The 18,165-nt window shown below is 35.0% G+C and overlaps 1 protein-coding gene across 2 annotated transcripts in view; it reads left to right on the forward strand.

The window, feature by feature from the left end:
* Positions 1-2,635: 2,635 nt before the first annotated feature.
* LOC149547556 (Golgi transport complex protein-like protein) overlaps positions 2,636-18,165 on the forward strand; it is an 89,276-nt gene continuing 73,746 nt past the window's right edge. For both annotated transcript variants that reach the window (XR_016353896.1, XM_089791704.1), the window contains exons 1-2: positions 2,636-3,785; positions 4,087-4,416. Coding sequence is in view for 1 of the 2 variants with exons in the window: in XM_089791704.1 (XP_089647830.1) it covers positions 2,982-3,785; positions 4,087-4,416 (1,134 nt within the window). In the remaining variant the exon portion in view is untranslated. The remainder of the gene's footprint in view (positions 3,786-4,086; positions 4,417-18,165) is intronic.

Here is an 18,165-nt window from a genome sequence, read left to right on the forward strand (position 1 = left end):
TTATTTGGTCTTAATACACGACACTTTGGCTGGGAAATTGTGATGCTACAATTGAATTCTTCTTAACCCTAGTCACTCTCTCGCGATTGTCAGTCTTAGCATGCCCTTAACCTTTGTAAGATTGTGTTTCATACTCATCTCCACATTGCAATAATGTCTTGACACTGTCTACTAGCTATTGTGATGCCACACTAAATTGCTAACTTCCTATCTCTATTAGCCTAGAACTTTGCAACCCTAAACATTAACGTTTCTCAAAACCCAGTGAAACTGTGCTCCTAGTTAATCTCCACTTTGCTATTGTCAGCTACAAATGGTCTAATAAAACAAAGATGCTGCAATTACCATTTTGTCTCTAACTTTGTAACATCATAACTTTATGTTTTTACTATTAAGAATGCTTTGAGAAGTCACACTCAACCTTCATCACACCATCACATCCTTATCTTAATGCTTAGACTTCTCTCCTATGAGGTAGCGCTTAACACTTTATTTGATCCTTCGTAACATCGCAACAGTCAAGAGACTAAGGCAAATTTAACTGGAGATGTTGCATTTTGACATATTTTTAACCCTTATCACAACTTTGTGGCTTAAAAAAAAACTAAGGACATTCCTCAACATGTGATGTTGCGATTAGACTGATTTTCCTTTTGTCTCCACTTCACAACTTAAGACCTTTACCATGAACATACACCAAAGAAGTAGTGGTTAACCTTTTAGACTATCATTGCTATCTCGCAACTTCAAATTACTTCATAAGTCAAACTACAAAGATATTGCATTTAGAGTTTATCTTATGACCTTCAGAACATCACAACTTGTAGTTTCATTAAAACATTATCATTAGAGATGTTGCGCTTAACGACATATTTTACCCATTTCGCAACTTTGTAGACTTATTCACAACCGTCAAGCAAACTGGAGCGACATGGCTATGGTTTGAATCTTTGGGATCACAACCCCACAACTTGGAATAATGTCCTTAAAGAATGACCATAGATGTCATGCTTTATGGTTACTACCACTTTGCAACATGAAACCTTTAGTCACAAACAAACATAGTGAAGCCGCACAATTCATTCATTCCGCTAGATCGCAACCATAATTCCACTACTTAGGCAAAAGATGGAGATGCTGAGACGTACATGGCATTGCCATTTCATGACTTAGATTTTAAAAGGTTTAATTTTTTGTTGCGAAGCTACAAACATCTAAGAAACTTTTGAAAACATAAGTCGAGATACAAATAATATTTGAATTGAAAGGTAAATGACATCTTAGATCTAGGGGTTTGAAACTTTAAGGCAAAAGACAACAAATAAAACAAAACAAAACCCTATTGTACTGTAAAAAAGGCCATTACTTCAAGGATTTAGCAAAATTTTATTAGCCTATAAAATAGGGCTAACACGACCGACACTAAAATTAGATATAAAGTCAGCGAAAAACACTTATGAATTTAATTTTGGGATTTTTTTGGTGGCCCAACATTAGAAGACCATAACTTGTGAACCGTTGAGTTGATTAACTATTATGACTCCATTCCAAAATCCTCAACTTTCTAATCTACAATGCTTTACTTTCACAAGCATTAGTTGACCATGTTTTAGAGCCCATCTGGAGTCTCTAAGGCCTTCAAAACTGAGCCTAAATTATTGTACCAAAATTTTGCACCAAAAATCTGCAATAACTTTACAAATACTCATGATATCATAATGAAACTCAACTGGTAGGCTGATATATCCAAGATAAATCTTCACATCTGAAATTAGAACATTCTGAGCTCGAAAGGCTGACTTACTAAGTAGAAAACCTCCATAAATAGAAACTTTGCATTGGAACAAACCTTATTCAAGAGACAAAAATTAAATATTTTTTTGGTGATGCAAGATTGCTCTTACACTGAGGATGCTCCTGCATCACTTTTCGCCTATTTTTGTCTCCTCTCTCCCTCTCCCTCTATTGATCTCTATTTGTCTATATTTCCCTACAACCCTCTCTTTATATCTTCTTATGTTCTATTTTTTTCATCTCTCCCTCTCTCTATATGTATATATATCATCTCTCCCAATCTATCTCTATGTCCATCTTCCTCCAACAATCCTCTCTCCCTCTTCCTAGACCTCTATATCTCTATCTCTCCCTCCATATTTCTTCTTCCATCTCTCCCTCTCTCTTCATCTCTCTCCCTCCCTCTCTCTCTCTGTGTTGATGGAGTTATCTTCTTGATTTATAGATGTATTTCAATCGTGGTTAGATCCTTATAAGTTGATGTATTATTGATTAAAATCTATCACTTCTTTATTAAGATCTTTATTATACAACTAATATCATTTGATAAATGACCTACTAATTGACCTCATGAAATGTACAAATATAATATTTTTAATTGAGTCTTCCATAACTCAGTATGCAATTACTAGTTTTAAAAATCTAATCCATAAGCAAAACATCGTGAAACTAATATCTCTTTCATATATTCATATGTAAAAAAATTATTCATACTAATTATACATTTTTTTTCAAAATCATAGTCGCGGGACCTTAAAGTTCACCTAGTCAGGTGAGTTGAAATTTTATTTCTGGACATTTTGGCAGTTCAATTAAATACAAAGTTTGCGAATGGTTTTATAAACAGGATGAGAATTTTCGAAACAGAATACTCTGTTCTGAGGCAGAGGAGCAACGATCTGGCAAATTTAATCTGCGTTATTATATCAATTCGCTTCGCAACAATCATATATGATTCAAATGCCTTTAATTTTTCGAAATAGATGGCCGCCATTGCAGTTTGAATAAATCGGAGCTGTGACAATTACAAGAAATTAAAACATAGCTTGCAGATCTGCTTTACAAATGCCATCAATCTTGCATTTCAATGAGGTATGCTTGCTTGTCTCTGTAATTCTATGTTAAATTTTCAGTTGAGAAGAAGGAGGATGAAATTCCAGTGAAGTTAAATATAAGAAGTAAAGAGAATGGCAAGATCCATCAACACATTTCACAGAGGAGGGGTATTAGCCTTAAACAATAATAATGTTACTCCTTCCTCCCCTATGCACCGCATTTCAAGCATGAAACCCTCGTCGACTCCACGCGAAAACAGTTCAGGTGGGTGGGAGCCGAATGATGCACCTCCTTCTCTGGAAGAAGAATTCAAGCAAGATCCCATTCTGTCCAAATTCTTATCAGACAATTTTAACTCCACTAAATTCGCCAGTGAAGCTCTCAGCAGCGGATCGGCTGCCTCTTGCGCGGATAAACTCGAAGAAGGTATACGCCTCCTTGAAAAACAGTTAAGAAATGAAGTGTATTTACGTCATGATGAGCTGCTTCAACAACTGTCCAGCTTGAAGGATGCAGAGGGGGCCTTGTCTGTAGTTAAATCCGGGGTGAGCGGTCTACAGGCGAGTGTAACTAGGGTTAGATCTGAGATTGCCGAGCCGTACAAGCACATCAAGGTGAAGTCACAGCAGCTTAAGAACCTTCATGAGACTGTAGAGCTTCTGCAAAGCATTGTTAGGGTTTTGAGACAGGTGAAGAGACTGAGAGAGTTGATGGATGGCGGTGGTGCCCTTAAGCAGGATTTGAGTAAGGCTGCTCAATTGTATAATGAAATCGAGAGTCTGAGAAGGGAAGGTGATCTGGTTGGCATTGAAGTTGTCGATGAGGAGATTCCTTGGCTTGTGGATGCAGGAGGACGGTTACGATCTGAGGCAATGAAGGTCTTCGAGAGTGGCATGGAGGCACTGAACCAGGCTGAAGTGGGAAGTGCATTGCAGGTAGGGCATCTTTCTCCAATTTGTTAACTTTTCACCAAATCTTCTAAAAATTGATTTCCCATTTAGTATATCTACCAATATATTACCTGTTGAAAAGCTTTCAAAAGAAAACATTTGCCAATTTTGGATTAAACCCTGTATAATTTTAGTAGACTTCCTATTATATGGATACATTTTATGGTAAACACAGCTCTTTCCTTGCAAGTAAAGAGTAGTTTATATATTTTTAATTTCTTGGAGCAGAATGATTGCGAACCATTCTTTGCCAGTAAAATGTTTGAACTCTTCGAGTATTCTGTAGGTGTATTATAATATGGGGGAGCTGAAGTCCACTGTGGAAGGTATGATTGGGAAGTACAAGGCACAGGGCGTGAAGAGTGTGAGTTCTGCATTGGATATGAAGGCGATATCAGCTAGTGTGGGTTCAGGTTTTGGTCCAGGTGGGATTCAAAGGAGTGGGACTCCTCAGCTGGGGGGCAGTTTGAAAGCAAAGGAGGGATTGTGGCAAAGGATGGGGGCTTGTATGGATCAGTTGCATTCAATCATGGTTGCAGTGTGGCATTTACAGAGGGTGCTATCAAAGAAGAGAGATCCTTTTACACATGCTCTGTTTCTTGATGAAGTAATACAGGTATGCATATAAATGTAGATATTTCAGTTTCTTATGATCTGCAATACACCTTTTTTTAATTGTTCCGTAAACTTTCTTTTCAGAATGAAGAACATGTTGTATAATTGTGAAAAGTGAACTAGCTATACAGATTTCAAAGGGTTAAAAATCTGATTCAGAATTTTGTTCACTGCTCTAATGTTAGCACTTGCATATCCTTAATTGGACTGTGGGCTCATTATTAGATTGCTGACACGGTTTGAAAATCCATAAATGCAGACATTGAAGGTTTACAGAACTGCTTCCAAGTTATGGTTGTCTTCCTAAACAAGCTCAACGAGTTTTAGCCTTTTAGGTATACAGTGTACAGACTTTGTCTATAATAATAGGTTAACAGTTGGAATTTAAAAAGCTTCAAAAAACAAATCAACAGATTCAAGACAAGCCAAAGAGAGGCTTCCAAAATGATTGCCACCAAGCCTGGATGTTAAATATTTTGAGCTCTGTTCTGATTCTTTCTGCAGACCAGTTCTTTCTCTATCAGTGTAGTTTAAACCTGCCATCAAACCTGCCTGTTGCATATTTCAAGCTCTATTCTGATTCTTTCTGCAGACCAGTTCTAACTCTGTCCTTTTAGTTTAGACCTCAATTTTGTTTGATAATCTGGCATATCTCTATGCTATGTGCTCTCTTAATAGTCCTGGGAATAGTCATCTTGTAATCCATTTTTCTAATCTTTTTTTATAATCTTACTCTCACTGAAAAATGTCAAAATTTGCTGTACTCATGGATAATGTGAGAAAACTTTCATATTAGCAGTCCTAGGACACACGGGCAAGTATTTTTTGCATCTTTCTTTATGTCATCCTTATTAGCTGATATCATCTGAAGATGCCTTAAAGCACAAAATCTCTAAACCACCCAGCATCATTCATCTTCATGATAATCTCAAAATAGATAATTGATGTTTTAAATGAAATATTACTGGTCAAATGTATGGATATCAAATTTCAAGTGAAGCAACCAGTACGGGCTACTAGTCATAGTAACACGGAGACATGTCCCCCCGCTTTTTCCCCACTTCTTGGAGACGGAGACACACTGGGGACTTGGGTCCCCTGTCCCCAGCAGCGCCACCAGATTCCACCACTCTCGTCGAGGATGAGGGGACATCCCGGTGTTGACTATTTTCTGATTTGACTATTTATGTTCAATGTTCGATGTTCCAATTCAATGCAATGTTCAAGTATTTACTCTTTTACATCCTTATATCTTATATTACAATACATCTTTTCATAACTAGCATTTTAAGCATCATATGTATAGTATATACAACCCCCTTGTCCCCCGCCGCCGTCCCCAAATTATGGCCTCTATGTCACCCCATTGTCCCCAAATTATGGTCCCTCTATCCCCCCATCCTTGAAACTTGTCCCCCCGACCCCCAGGTCAGTATAACTATGCTACTAGTATTATTCCATATGTGTTAATTTTTGAGATCGTTTTCTACAAATGTATTGATATTGCCAATGTAATTGATATCTTCCAAATGCAGATTTGAAGACTCCTAAATATGAGAGGAGGAGACATGTTCCATGAAGAGACATGTCTCATGAAGAGACATGTCTCTGTAGTTAATCATCATTAGTTTAATAAATAACCATATGTATAACTCATCTATAAGCATATATGTAATATTAATATATTAACCATATATGTAATATATTATTATATTATTATATAATAGTATATAATGTATAATGTATATAATATATATTATATTACTTATTTAAGATATTTATCTTAAAGATAATTTACCATTAACAAGGTATCTCATGATAAGATCGATCCGACAAAAACTACAACCTTAACAACAAAGTTATGTCCCTGTAGAGACATGACTACGTGGCTAAAGGCCACGTAGGGTTATGTCCCTATGTGGACATAACTGATCATTGTCGGTGTATAAGCAAATACAATTAGTTTGCTTCTCAATCGACAATCATGTGGTGGTAGAACAATTACATTCAGGAACCTGATAACATAATAGTCTCTTTTGATTATAAGAGGTCAATTAGTTAAGTCATTTATAAATATATATATATAAAATTCTTATCAATAATACAAGACATAAAACAATATTCGTATAAATCATGAATACAAATACTCAATGTAATGAGTATATCACTTAGACTGATGCTATACTTCAAAATTGCCTCTTAGCAAGGGAGAAGTGACAATTTTTTTGTGAGATATTAGTATCAAGGATATCGATACACAACATATTATCTGACTTTACCGCTCTGAAATAGTGACTTGTCAAATAATTAACTAGAATCACAATGTTATGAACACTATCATAACATATATTATGATCTCTAATTGTCCAAAACAATATCTAGAGTAATCATAATGCTTTCGTTATCAATGACTTCCGGCATATCCAGAACAAAACTGTCATAATAATAGGCCTATCATTCGCAAGATCGTCACCTTACAAAGATTACCTTCTGTCTGTTTGTCATCATGATTTCCAACACTCTGGGACAACAATTTAATGAAGTCTATCATGATAACAGATCTACTATTTATAAGATCGTCATCTTATAATGGTTACCTTCTGTTTATATATGTCAATGAAAGATCATCACCTTTCATTACTATATCATATGTGAAATAATACCCACCATGAACCCAGTCAGAGGGTTGTACAAAGGTTTTCATCTCAATTCTATCTCATAGAGAAGAATACATTAAAATAAATTTTACATATAACTTCTCCTGATAGAGAAGATATCATTCACAAAGGATTGCACCTCAAAATTCTCCCTTTGAACAATGATCCTGGGAAGTCTAGTTACTCCCTTAGAGGCTCTCTTCACCCAAGGATTCTTGTCAGACTCACTTTGAATGTGATATCAATTTTTTGATCTTCTGGTGATAAGTCATCACTTCCTCATGATATACATAGGAGTAGGCCCATCAACATCATGTAGTCACACACATGTTTTTTTTTAGACTCCCTTTGAGTAATAATCTTCTAGGCTTCTACATTGCCTTCGAAAAAGTGTCATACTCCCTCTTAATGTAGAAAGATACTCATAATCTCAATCATTAAAGATATTCACTTTAAGATCCTCACTTTATCTTGATCGTCAAATGACTAATGAATTCTCGTCTACACAATATTTGATAGCATGTGTAAGGTACCAACCTTCTTTTCCCGCAAGAACATCCTTAGATGAGTACTTATCTGCCCATGAGGGTCATGGAACATCTCTTTACTAAAGATGGTTCAAGTGGGAATGAAACATTGGTTATTATTTCCCCCCACAATGTAAAATTCCCAGTCTTATATCTTTGAACACTTTTGCATTACATCAAATTTGGCGACTTCTTTCTAAGTTACAACTTGCTCTTTTCATTCATAGAAGTTCCAAACATTCATTAAGCTTAATAGTAGAAGCAAACATGTCCTTCCATTCTCTTAAACTCATCCATGATTCTTAATCTCCCTCTTTTTCTTGCAAGAACATACTTAGAGAAAAAGATCAAGGTAGATAGCTCTTGGTTGTATAAATAAGAATGTCAACATGAATGTTAGTAATTTAACTCATGTCCATTACTAACATGATTATAATATCTTTTATTTTGATAATAGAATTAAGATAACACAATACTTAATTTCTATATATATGACTTTCCCTTAGATAACATGTTCTCCTATAAATTCAATTATATTTAAATTTAATTTAATTTATATTTCAATAACAATATTAGTTACCTCACACTAATGCTAATAACTTATATTGTTTAACGTATTTAAATGTAACAAAACATAATATAAGTTATTAAATATCATTAAGTTATTCTCCTTATAAATTCTCATTTAAATAAAGAGTAGACAATTTTAATACTCAATGATAATAATTACATATCTCATATGTGTCAAATCATAAAACAAAATGCCTAATACTATTCTAGACATATGTAGATTTTCTTGAGTTTTAGGCAATTCATTCTACTATTCAATATTTAAACATACTTATACTATGATTCACAACATCAAGTAAATAACATTCCTTGAAAATATATTATTCTCATGAATTTTCATATATATAAATAATAATAATATATTAATATATCTCATACTCTTACCTCCAATTACCTTGGTGGTGGGGCCCGTTTTGTGGCGTCTGTGGGATGTCATTTCCATGAGGTTGGAATTGTTCCAATATCTAATTAAGATCTTGAATTGCGGACCATTATCAGGTCAATCCTCATTCACAGTCAATGCATCTTAGATGTTTGATATGTCCATTTACCCTATCTCAATGATGTTTGTCCTTTGTGAGTAACGAATATCGATTTATTACTCTGTCCTTTCTCCCTCCATTCCATGTCCGTCGTCTTTGATTTGCAATCTGGAAGGTGCTTCGAGTTGCAGGATAAATACTAGGCAGAGGTATGCCTTCTCAGAAGTTCTGATATGAATAATGCAAATACTCTGTCAGGAGCTCTTTTTGATATATCAATATTATTATATACTATTTGACCAGAGCTGTCTCTGATCTGCAATTATAATACTTGCACTGAGATATATTTTGCTAGCAACTGTCTATGCTCATATTGCGTGGATTCCACAATGAGAGATATGTTTGATAATCAATTCTTCAATGATCTATTTTCTAGGATATAGGTAAGTGATTCAAGTGTATCATTTACAGCAGATATGATTGACCAAATCTTTCACAGACTGCAATGTGATTCGCCAAACCACAACAAGAATTTCCGTGGGGAGTTGAGGAAACCAACTGTGTGGATATTCTCATCATGGTAGCCAGTCCATACCTATTGTAGTAAGGATATGCAATTATCTGGTCTATTATTGTTATCGTCAAACATGTGTGGGTGTGCACATGTCTGATGAATACCTTATTTTTGGACATACTAAATATTATTGGGTGTACATTTTCAGTGCCACAAATTGCTACCAGCCTCCAACAAGACATTCAATATTAATAATATGGCCATTAGAAAGTGATCCATATGATATATGATACTATTGCTACTGTTGACGAGAATTGTAATGGAGGTGATTCTGCGTGTCTCTACCTTAATGACTATTCTGCAAATTTATTAACTCGTATTCCCTATTATCCCCTTGATGCTAACAATCAGTTTCCTTATAATTTGGGTTGCTGCTCCGTATTTCTGGATGGAATCCTCTACGGTGTATCCTTATGCCACATGACTGAGGTGGTTGTTATCTTTGATTTTTATATGCTAAATCTTCCATAAGAATTGATCTTCGATTCTTTGTATTGGAATGATCAAATGAGAAGTCCATAATGTATGTATCATATCTAAAAGCTATTTTTGATGATTCTCTCGTTAATTCATTTTATAAAGCCATTGACTATATAAGGTGTAACATTACACACCCATCGAATATTTCAATTTGCACAAAAACTTTTCATACTTCTGAACCAATATTAAATTTATTTGTCCAGCAACCAGTCTTAATAATAAAACTTGTTCTGAAGAATCCATAATTTTCTCGATTCTGCACTTCCCATAGGATTGGTCCTTTTATTTTCTCACTCTATAATGAATCCTGATATGATAATTCCTTTCTCTATCATATTTTCATTTCTCATTCCCGTTGCCTATAGTCTAGTGCTGATTTTATCTTTCTTCTTTTTATTTTTCTACAATTGCGGCCTGGCGCTCTGATACCATGTTAATTTCTAAGATCGTTCTCGGCAAATGTATTGATATTGCCAATGTAATTGATATCTTCCAAATGCAGATTTGAAGACTCCTAAATATGAGAGGAGACATGTTTCATGAAGAGACATGTCTCTATAATTAATCATCATTATTTTAATAAATAACCATATGTATAACTCATCTTTAAGCATATATGTAATATTAATATATTAACCATATATGTAATATATTATTATATTATTATATAATAATATATAATATATAATGCATAATGTATATAATATATATAAGATATTTATCTTAAAGATAACTTACCATCAACAAGGTATCTCATGATAAAATCTATCTAATAGAAGCTACAACCTTAACAACAAAGTTATGTCCCCGTAGAGACATGACTCTGGTCATGTCGCTATGTGGACATAACAGATCGGTGTCAGTGTATAAGCAAATACAATTAGTTTGCTTCTCAATCGACAATCATGTGGTGGTAAAACAATTACATTTAGGACCCTGATAACATAATAGTCTCTTCTGATTATAAGAGCCCGATTGGTTAAGTCATTTATAAATAAATAAATAAATAAATATATTATTCTTATCAATAATATAAGACATAAAACAATGTTCATATAAATCATGAATACAAATACTCAATGTAATGAGTATATCACTTCGACTGATGCTATACTTCAACAATATGAAGCAGCCAACAAAATGTAGAGCTAGAAAGTGTAAGGGGCACTGTAACACCCTTTCAGTTGGCACTTGTCAAGATAATCAGTACTTAATGAAAACATCACAATGAAAAGATGACTGTATTCCGAGAAGGTCTGTTTACTGCTACATCTGATACATTAAATACACAAGTTAATATTAAAGATGACAATGCATACTAGATACAGGAACAATGTCTTTATTCATGCATGATATAGAAGAAGTTCGGAGATGGTCAGCTAGGGATTTGAGTTGATTTGACTAGATCATACTACTTTCCTTGACGGTACACAATATATTTAAAGGGCCTTGTTGATGTGAATTTAGTGACCACTCCAATATGTAGAATAAAATACTATGTGTCCTATCCTCTTTCAAACAAGGGAATTTCAAATTCTTAACAATGTAACAAACGTGTGATCAAACGAAGCAACCCCAAGGTTTACAATGCAAACGAGTGACTTTATGTTGGATTTAACTCAGTGAATATTTAATGTCCCCTTTTTGGGACATTAGAAATATTGAAGACATTATTTTATATAATGTTAAAATTGACTATGAGACGAAGACTCAAATTATTAAAAGGTCAATTTAATATTATAAAGAGGGCAAAAGGTCATTGAGGAATAAGACGAAATTCCATAAGGAAGTCGAAGAGCCACAAGGGAATAGGACGGAAGCCAGAGGGGAGTCAAAGAGTCTTAGTTTGGGTATTAAAAGGGGAAAGAGGCTCATTGCTGGTCATGCTTGATTTATGATTCAGTTCAGTTTTCTCTGTTGTGAGAGTTTTCATAAAGCTTCGGCTTTTAGCTAGTTGGAGGACGTAGCCCCTTGTGTTGGCAGACAATAGTCGCAAACCCATTGTCTGGGGAGACATCAGTTCAAGTGTTTCACGTGCGCTTACAGGTTTTTATTCTAGTATTCCAATCTGATTGTTAAATCTGTATTAAGGATTGGATTCGTAGTGCTGGTTGTTGTATTGCTGTTGTATAATGCAATAACGTAGTGTAAGGAGTTATAAGAGTTTGCTGGTTTTATTTTACTGGTTTGTAACTCATGGTTATATGGTCAACATCTTGAATGCTATTGTGAAATAACGGGTTATATTCTTCTGGAGAATTTTCTAGTTTTATTAATGTATTCTATTGCTTATATCTAAGTTTGAATGTTATATCTATGAAGAAGTTGACTGAATCTCTATCAGGATTTCTACTGGTTTTCGATTGTGCTGGAAACTATCTACAATCTTTTATTTCTGAATATATTATTGAAAAGAAATTTAGTAAATATCTTGTTCGGGATATTTCAGTGGTATCAGAGCTCCGAACTTGCCAACCTATGAGGTTAAGAATTAAATACAGAAGCTCTGAGTTTGGTTGAATTTCATCAAACAAACAAATTTGTAAAGAATTCGATTTTGTGTATGTCTAAGGTTTTGTATTCTGAATATTACTTTAGTCATTGAGAGGAGTAAAAGAAGGTGACGGTGCTGGAATAGATTTGGCATATAGATAGTTACACATTTAGTGTTCATATAGGGATGTTCTATATACAGGGTTTTCCCAAATTTATAGAGCCAGTATTCCTTGTGGGGTTGCATTAGATTCAGTTGATTGGCAGTAGTTGTGCAAGATTTTCTATGAAATAATCGGAAGGCAATATGGTATCCTTTGAAGACGTATGGTTGATAGCAGAGCATAAGCAGTTGTAGGAAATGGTTTCCTAAACCGAGTCTTACTCATGGGGGTAATAAGGAATAGCACATTAGAATTTGTATAAATCTCCTTGGATTCGTTAGTTAAACAGGAGAGCAAGCTATCAGGATTCCTATAGATTGTACTTTTCCAACAAGTGTAACATTTTAGGTGTAGCAGCAGTAGACGTGGTGATTTGGAGTCGGATGTCCAACATTGCAAGCAGGCCATCCATTGGCCAGTGAGCCATGAGAGTCTTTGACGATAGTATAACCATATCAAAGTTTGCCTCTTTGGTTACGAAATCCATTCCAAACGGCAGACCTCGTGACTGTCATCACTTCCTAGCGAATATCGGACAAACGAGAGGGTGCAAAGACATCGAGTGCCAAAGTCCGGTTAAGTACAGAAGACTAAACGACTTTCCAAAGGTTGTAACCATAAAGTAGGAGAGACACGCAACCTCAATCTTTCGATCATGCTAGCCACGTGAAAGAATTTTTGATTGTTCGGGTGTTGACGAGCATTTGGTTCTTTTTTTTGAGGAGTCTCCTGACCGCTTTCAAAAGCTTTAGATAACTTGGTTTCTAACCAGATACTTGATCGGCAATTTTTTTACCAGGCATAATAATTTTGTGAGGAACTGTATTCCGGTTATCACCGGCTTGCATTTCTATAAATTCTTCTTGGCGTGTGTAAGTGTGGTGTGCGAAGGTGAAGCTTGGGGCATGTAAATACAAATACAATAGTGAATATGAAGTATTAAATGGTTTAGGCATACTCCATGACAAATAGAGGCAAAACAATATGAAAGAATCCTTCATCAGATATACTAAAATTGCACTCGACACTGATGGTCTTAGGCGACAAAACGAAGATATGAAGTTTGGAATATGAATATGGTTTGTGTAGAACAAAGCATCAATACATTAGAGACTATCAAAACAAATGGTCAATCTGAAAGAAGGGGTATTAGTCTCTTTACATTCTTGTAATAGTATATTGACCGCCAATAATTATTAAAATAAAACTTGAGTTGTGCAGTCAGGAAGTTTCCATTCCCAAGCGAGTAAGTGAACACCAAAATTGGAATTGAAGGGTCTCCTTGGTGAGTCATTGCCGTGGTGTAACATACTCAACCTTCCAAGAAAAGGAGCGCTACTTTCTAAACACTTCAGTGTCTTATATACCTGTATGGACGCCTGATATCATACAAGGCTGGAGCATTATGACACCCACTCCGAGTTCCCTCTATCGTTACTCTTCTAGAATGAATTAACTTTGGAGTAGAAGTCAATCAGTCGTGTGCAAAAATGAGACCAATCGTGGTTGCATAATTCCTTTGGATTTTGCCAATAAAACCAATAGGCAAGATGCCACGTATTCCTGAAGGGGTCAGATTTGTATACCAGAGGATAAACCAAAAAAATTAAACTTTGACAGTAACCATTGTCGAGTAGTATCAGGAATGACAACAGGTGGCATATTTCAGTGTTCAGGTAACAAGGAAGTTGGAAAATGATTGTAACTCTGCAGATTAAGGACCTTAATGCGGAATTTCAACTTGTAATAAATGATGCTATCGGTCACTACCAATAAAAAACAGGAAAGAAACTACTGCCGATAAATGCACGGGAAGATGTACAGTTAGCAAGGATGAGAAAACCGTACAACATGGAAAGCTTCATGGAGATAAAAGATTTATAGCATATGTCGAGTATCATCAATCCATATGAAGTGTAAGGCTTGAAACAGGCATCTCCATACCAAAGACACTTGTTATTATCGAGGAGTTAGAATTTACAGGGTAATTGTGTTAATCATTCACAGTTATAATAGCAAAAGATGGATAACAGACATGCTCCAGATATTATATCATATGTAGCAAAGAAAGAAGGTTGCATCATATGCATCAAAGTGATTCAACATCCTCAGAAATACACAACCGCAGACAGGGTTGAAGAATTTCTTATCCTAATAAGAACTATGAACAAAATGTTGGGCATCAGATCTTAGACAATGTACAGAGACAGGGACCAAATATTTCTATTCAGGGTTTACAGGTGGACAAAGGAAGGTGTTGGTATTATCACAAACAATTTTGCTAAGTATCGTGCCCTCACTTGAGGATTGGAAGTGTGTTTAAGAAAGGGAATTGATTGCATTCATCTCAGGATAAGCGGAAGGCAAACAGTGATAACATTGTTGGCAATAACATTACACGGATAAATTTACAATTACAATCACATCTAGGGTGCCACAGAGTTCATGGTTTGAAAAGTCAATTATCAATACCTCAAGGCAGCAAGCAATCTCAGCCCAAAACACTCGAGACGTTCCTTGTTATAACATTTTCCAAAGTGCTGCAACAACATTGTTAAAAATCTTTGTACACCGGTTTCCTTTAGTCCCAAGGGGCATCCATCTTGATAATTGGCAAATAAAGGATTTTGGGCTAAAATCTTAAAAGACACTATGAAACTACAAGAGCAGCTAGCCCAGAAGTTTGAAGCCGACATGAGAGCAGAAATTGTTACATCCCAATTTTTGACCTAGCTTGAAATATAGTCATTGAGGTTCAGATGAGGTCAGTTGTCAATTTAATTTGATATTTAGTTGTTATGATTTCAAGTGATGATGACATGTTAGTTGATTGTTAATCGCGAATTCATGGAATTAAGATGAAAGGTTAACTGTTATAGTTATTTATAAATAAATAATTTAATTACCGAGAAATTCCTTGCAGGAAGCATGTTGAAGGGGTGGAAGCATTGTTAGAAAAGAATTAGGCAGGGCGTCACCATCACTGAGAAGACAGATAGAGGACCTAGCGACTTGGAACAAAATACATCTGTGGAATCGCATGAGTTATTTTAATAAATGGTTTAAATTAAAATAATTGACTTATTTAATAAATAATTAAATTATTTTAGAGGATTTTAATTTATCTTTCATCATAATTATTATTGTAAATATTTAAATTTGTGCATTTAAATATTATAATGATTTGGCATCATTATACCTAAATAAATTAATAGAATGATGTTTAGTTGTACATTATAATAATAATGTTGGAATTATAATAATTGAATTATTATTTTCAAATTGTAATGTTACAATTACTCTTTTCAACTTCTTATTTTTTTTCCTTATAATTTGTTTGGGCAGTCGAAAAGATTCTTGTAATTGATGGGGAGCCGGATAGCCACAATTGGTCCCTTATATGGAAGTCATGGGATATATTTTCAGGCACCCCGATTATTATTTTTCTGGACTACGCTTTTCTCTTTCTTTCCAATTTCTCATCTTCTAAATACCCTGTGAGTCGGGTTAGGGGAAAAACAAGAACTCTCATATTCGATTTTCCTTAAAAACATTCCTTGCATTTTGGCGGATTTATACCTAATCGATATCTTGTAATTAGTTTGCTGTACCTAGTTAAACTGGCGGAAGTCGTGAGGGAGAGAGAGGTTGGTTACGAAGAATTAGGAGAGACAATCTAACGTCATCTGAAACAATCCTTTTGGGGAGAAACGTCTGTTGAGCTCTGTTCAGATACCAGGATATGTAGAGAACGTAGGTTCATTGTGGAACATTGCCCGCCGCTCTTTTTCAAGTTAGAGCTTGGGGGCTCATTGTTATTTGAAGTCATTCCAGGAGGTAATGCAGGAGACTATTTAAATATGGAATTCATGCATCATGTAGTCTTGACTTGCCAACCATGGCCCTTAGAAGAACGCACTCCAACACTACTAATGCCATTACACACTGTTGTCAAGATTCAAGAAGTCTTGATTGCATGAGAATTAATACTGATGCCAGTCTAATACAGACCGAATCAGGTAGACTTAAAATAGATTTTTAGTTCACAAAGTCTCTCTTTATTTTATCACTGATGTTCTTAAATTATAATTGTGTATCACCCATATAGATATAGGATGGAAATACAATGATAACCATGATTTAATAAATCTATTTGAATGCATTATTTGCGGTTGTATTTCATAGTTCTTCTTTCACTTACGTTTTCTTGTCTTTTCTGGGTCGGGTTGATACAAGATGTAAGAGTTGCGTGCACAGAATAGAGTCCTGATGTTTACCTTGTGCTAAGAATATTAGAAATGCCATCAGAGCTTGTTTACATGATTACTAATAAAGTAGTTGATGCTTATGATAGAAGTCGATAAAGGAGGCAATAAAACTTTATGTTCTCATCTTATTCATTGTTTGATATTACCGATTGCCATCACTTAATTCAAAAATACTTTTGAATACAGACTATATCTTTATCAAACCACGTATGTCTTAAATCTGTAGATTTTGTCATGAAAAGCTATGTTCTCAAACAAACAAACAGTAATAATGATCAACTCTGAATACCAAGGAAATTCTGAGAATGTAGAGCCATTAATTTTATGAATGGGTATAAGATGTAACGGTTAAGGCACCGAGGAGACACCGATCTAAAGACCTGTTGATGGTTAGTGAGTGCAATGAGTTGTTCTTTTCTAGTTTGCAAGTTGAATATAATATGAGTTCATTTGTTGTATCTGTGTGTATTGAGAGTATTAAACATGTATAAAAGATAAGGATATGCAATGAAAAACTGTGATTAACTAATTCAGTTCAGAATGTATTACAAACATTCATACCCTACAAGAGTGAATTTATTAATATTAAACAAGCACCTGGAAATCACGGGCTTGGAGGCCTGATGAGGTTGAGGGGGCATGAGGAAAGATTCATCAACAATAAGAATTAGTAATATCAGTTATGACATTTTAATACATATCATTAAAAATAGCTCATGCATATTCCTGTTATGATGATCTCCTGCTGCCAAGTCGTATGGCATGTTATATATCATGATGCCCAGTGAATGGTAAGATGTTCTCTGTCAATTCCGGGTAGGGAGGGCCTTTCTCGTTAAGAGATCGTGTGGGGATATATATTGTGGTCTGAGGTTGGGTGGTAAAGCCCCTGGCAATGTTTCACCTCTCTCAAGATATCAGATATGCGTCAAACAGAGATAAGCCATGAAATCAATTGTCTATCGGAAACAGGTATTATCATTTTTGTTTATGAGAAGGTAAGATTAAATTAAGGTATTTCATTTTTATCATCATTTTACTTCATATAAATGAATATTGAATATAAGTAATTATCTAATTTTGAGAAATTGTCACAGATAAGCAATTGGAAGGAAAAGAAATCCGAAGCCCTAATTGATTGTGTGACAGCTGGAACCTTAATTGATATGGTGGTATTGGAAGCCCTAATTGAATCCGCGATATTGGAAACCCTAGTTGAATCCGTGGTTGCGGAAGCCCTAAATTGAATCCGTCGTCGCGGAAACCCTAGATAAATCCGTTGTCGCGGAAGCCCTAAATTGAATCCGTGGTCGCGGAAGCCCCTAACTGGTAAAGCAGAACCAAAAGCCATAAATAAACCGATGGTAATTGATGCCCTAATTGGTAAGATGATATGTAATGCCCTAATTTAAGTTATAATGGTATTTAGTGGTATTCATCAAATGATTTTTGAGATAGTAGTCGATTTGAGAAATTGTTATAGTATATTTGTGGACTAACCCGGGTGGTTGCAGAAGCATACTTAGATGAATTTC

This window comes from Cupressus sempervirens, chromosome 7 (genome assembly GCF_028749045.1).
Source record: "Cupressus sempervirens isolate cs-2001-9-10 chromosome 7, ASM2874904v1, whole genome shotgun sequence".
Taxonomy (NCBI): Eukaryota; Viridiplantae; Streptophyta; class Pinopsida; order Cupressales; family Cupressaceae; genus Cupressus; species Cupressus sempervirens.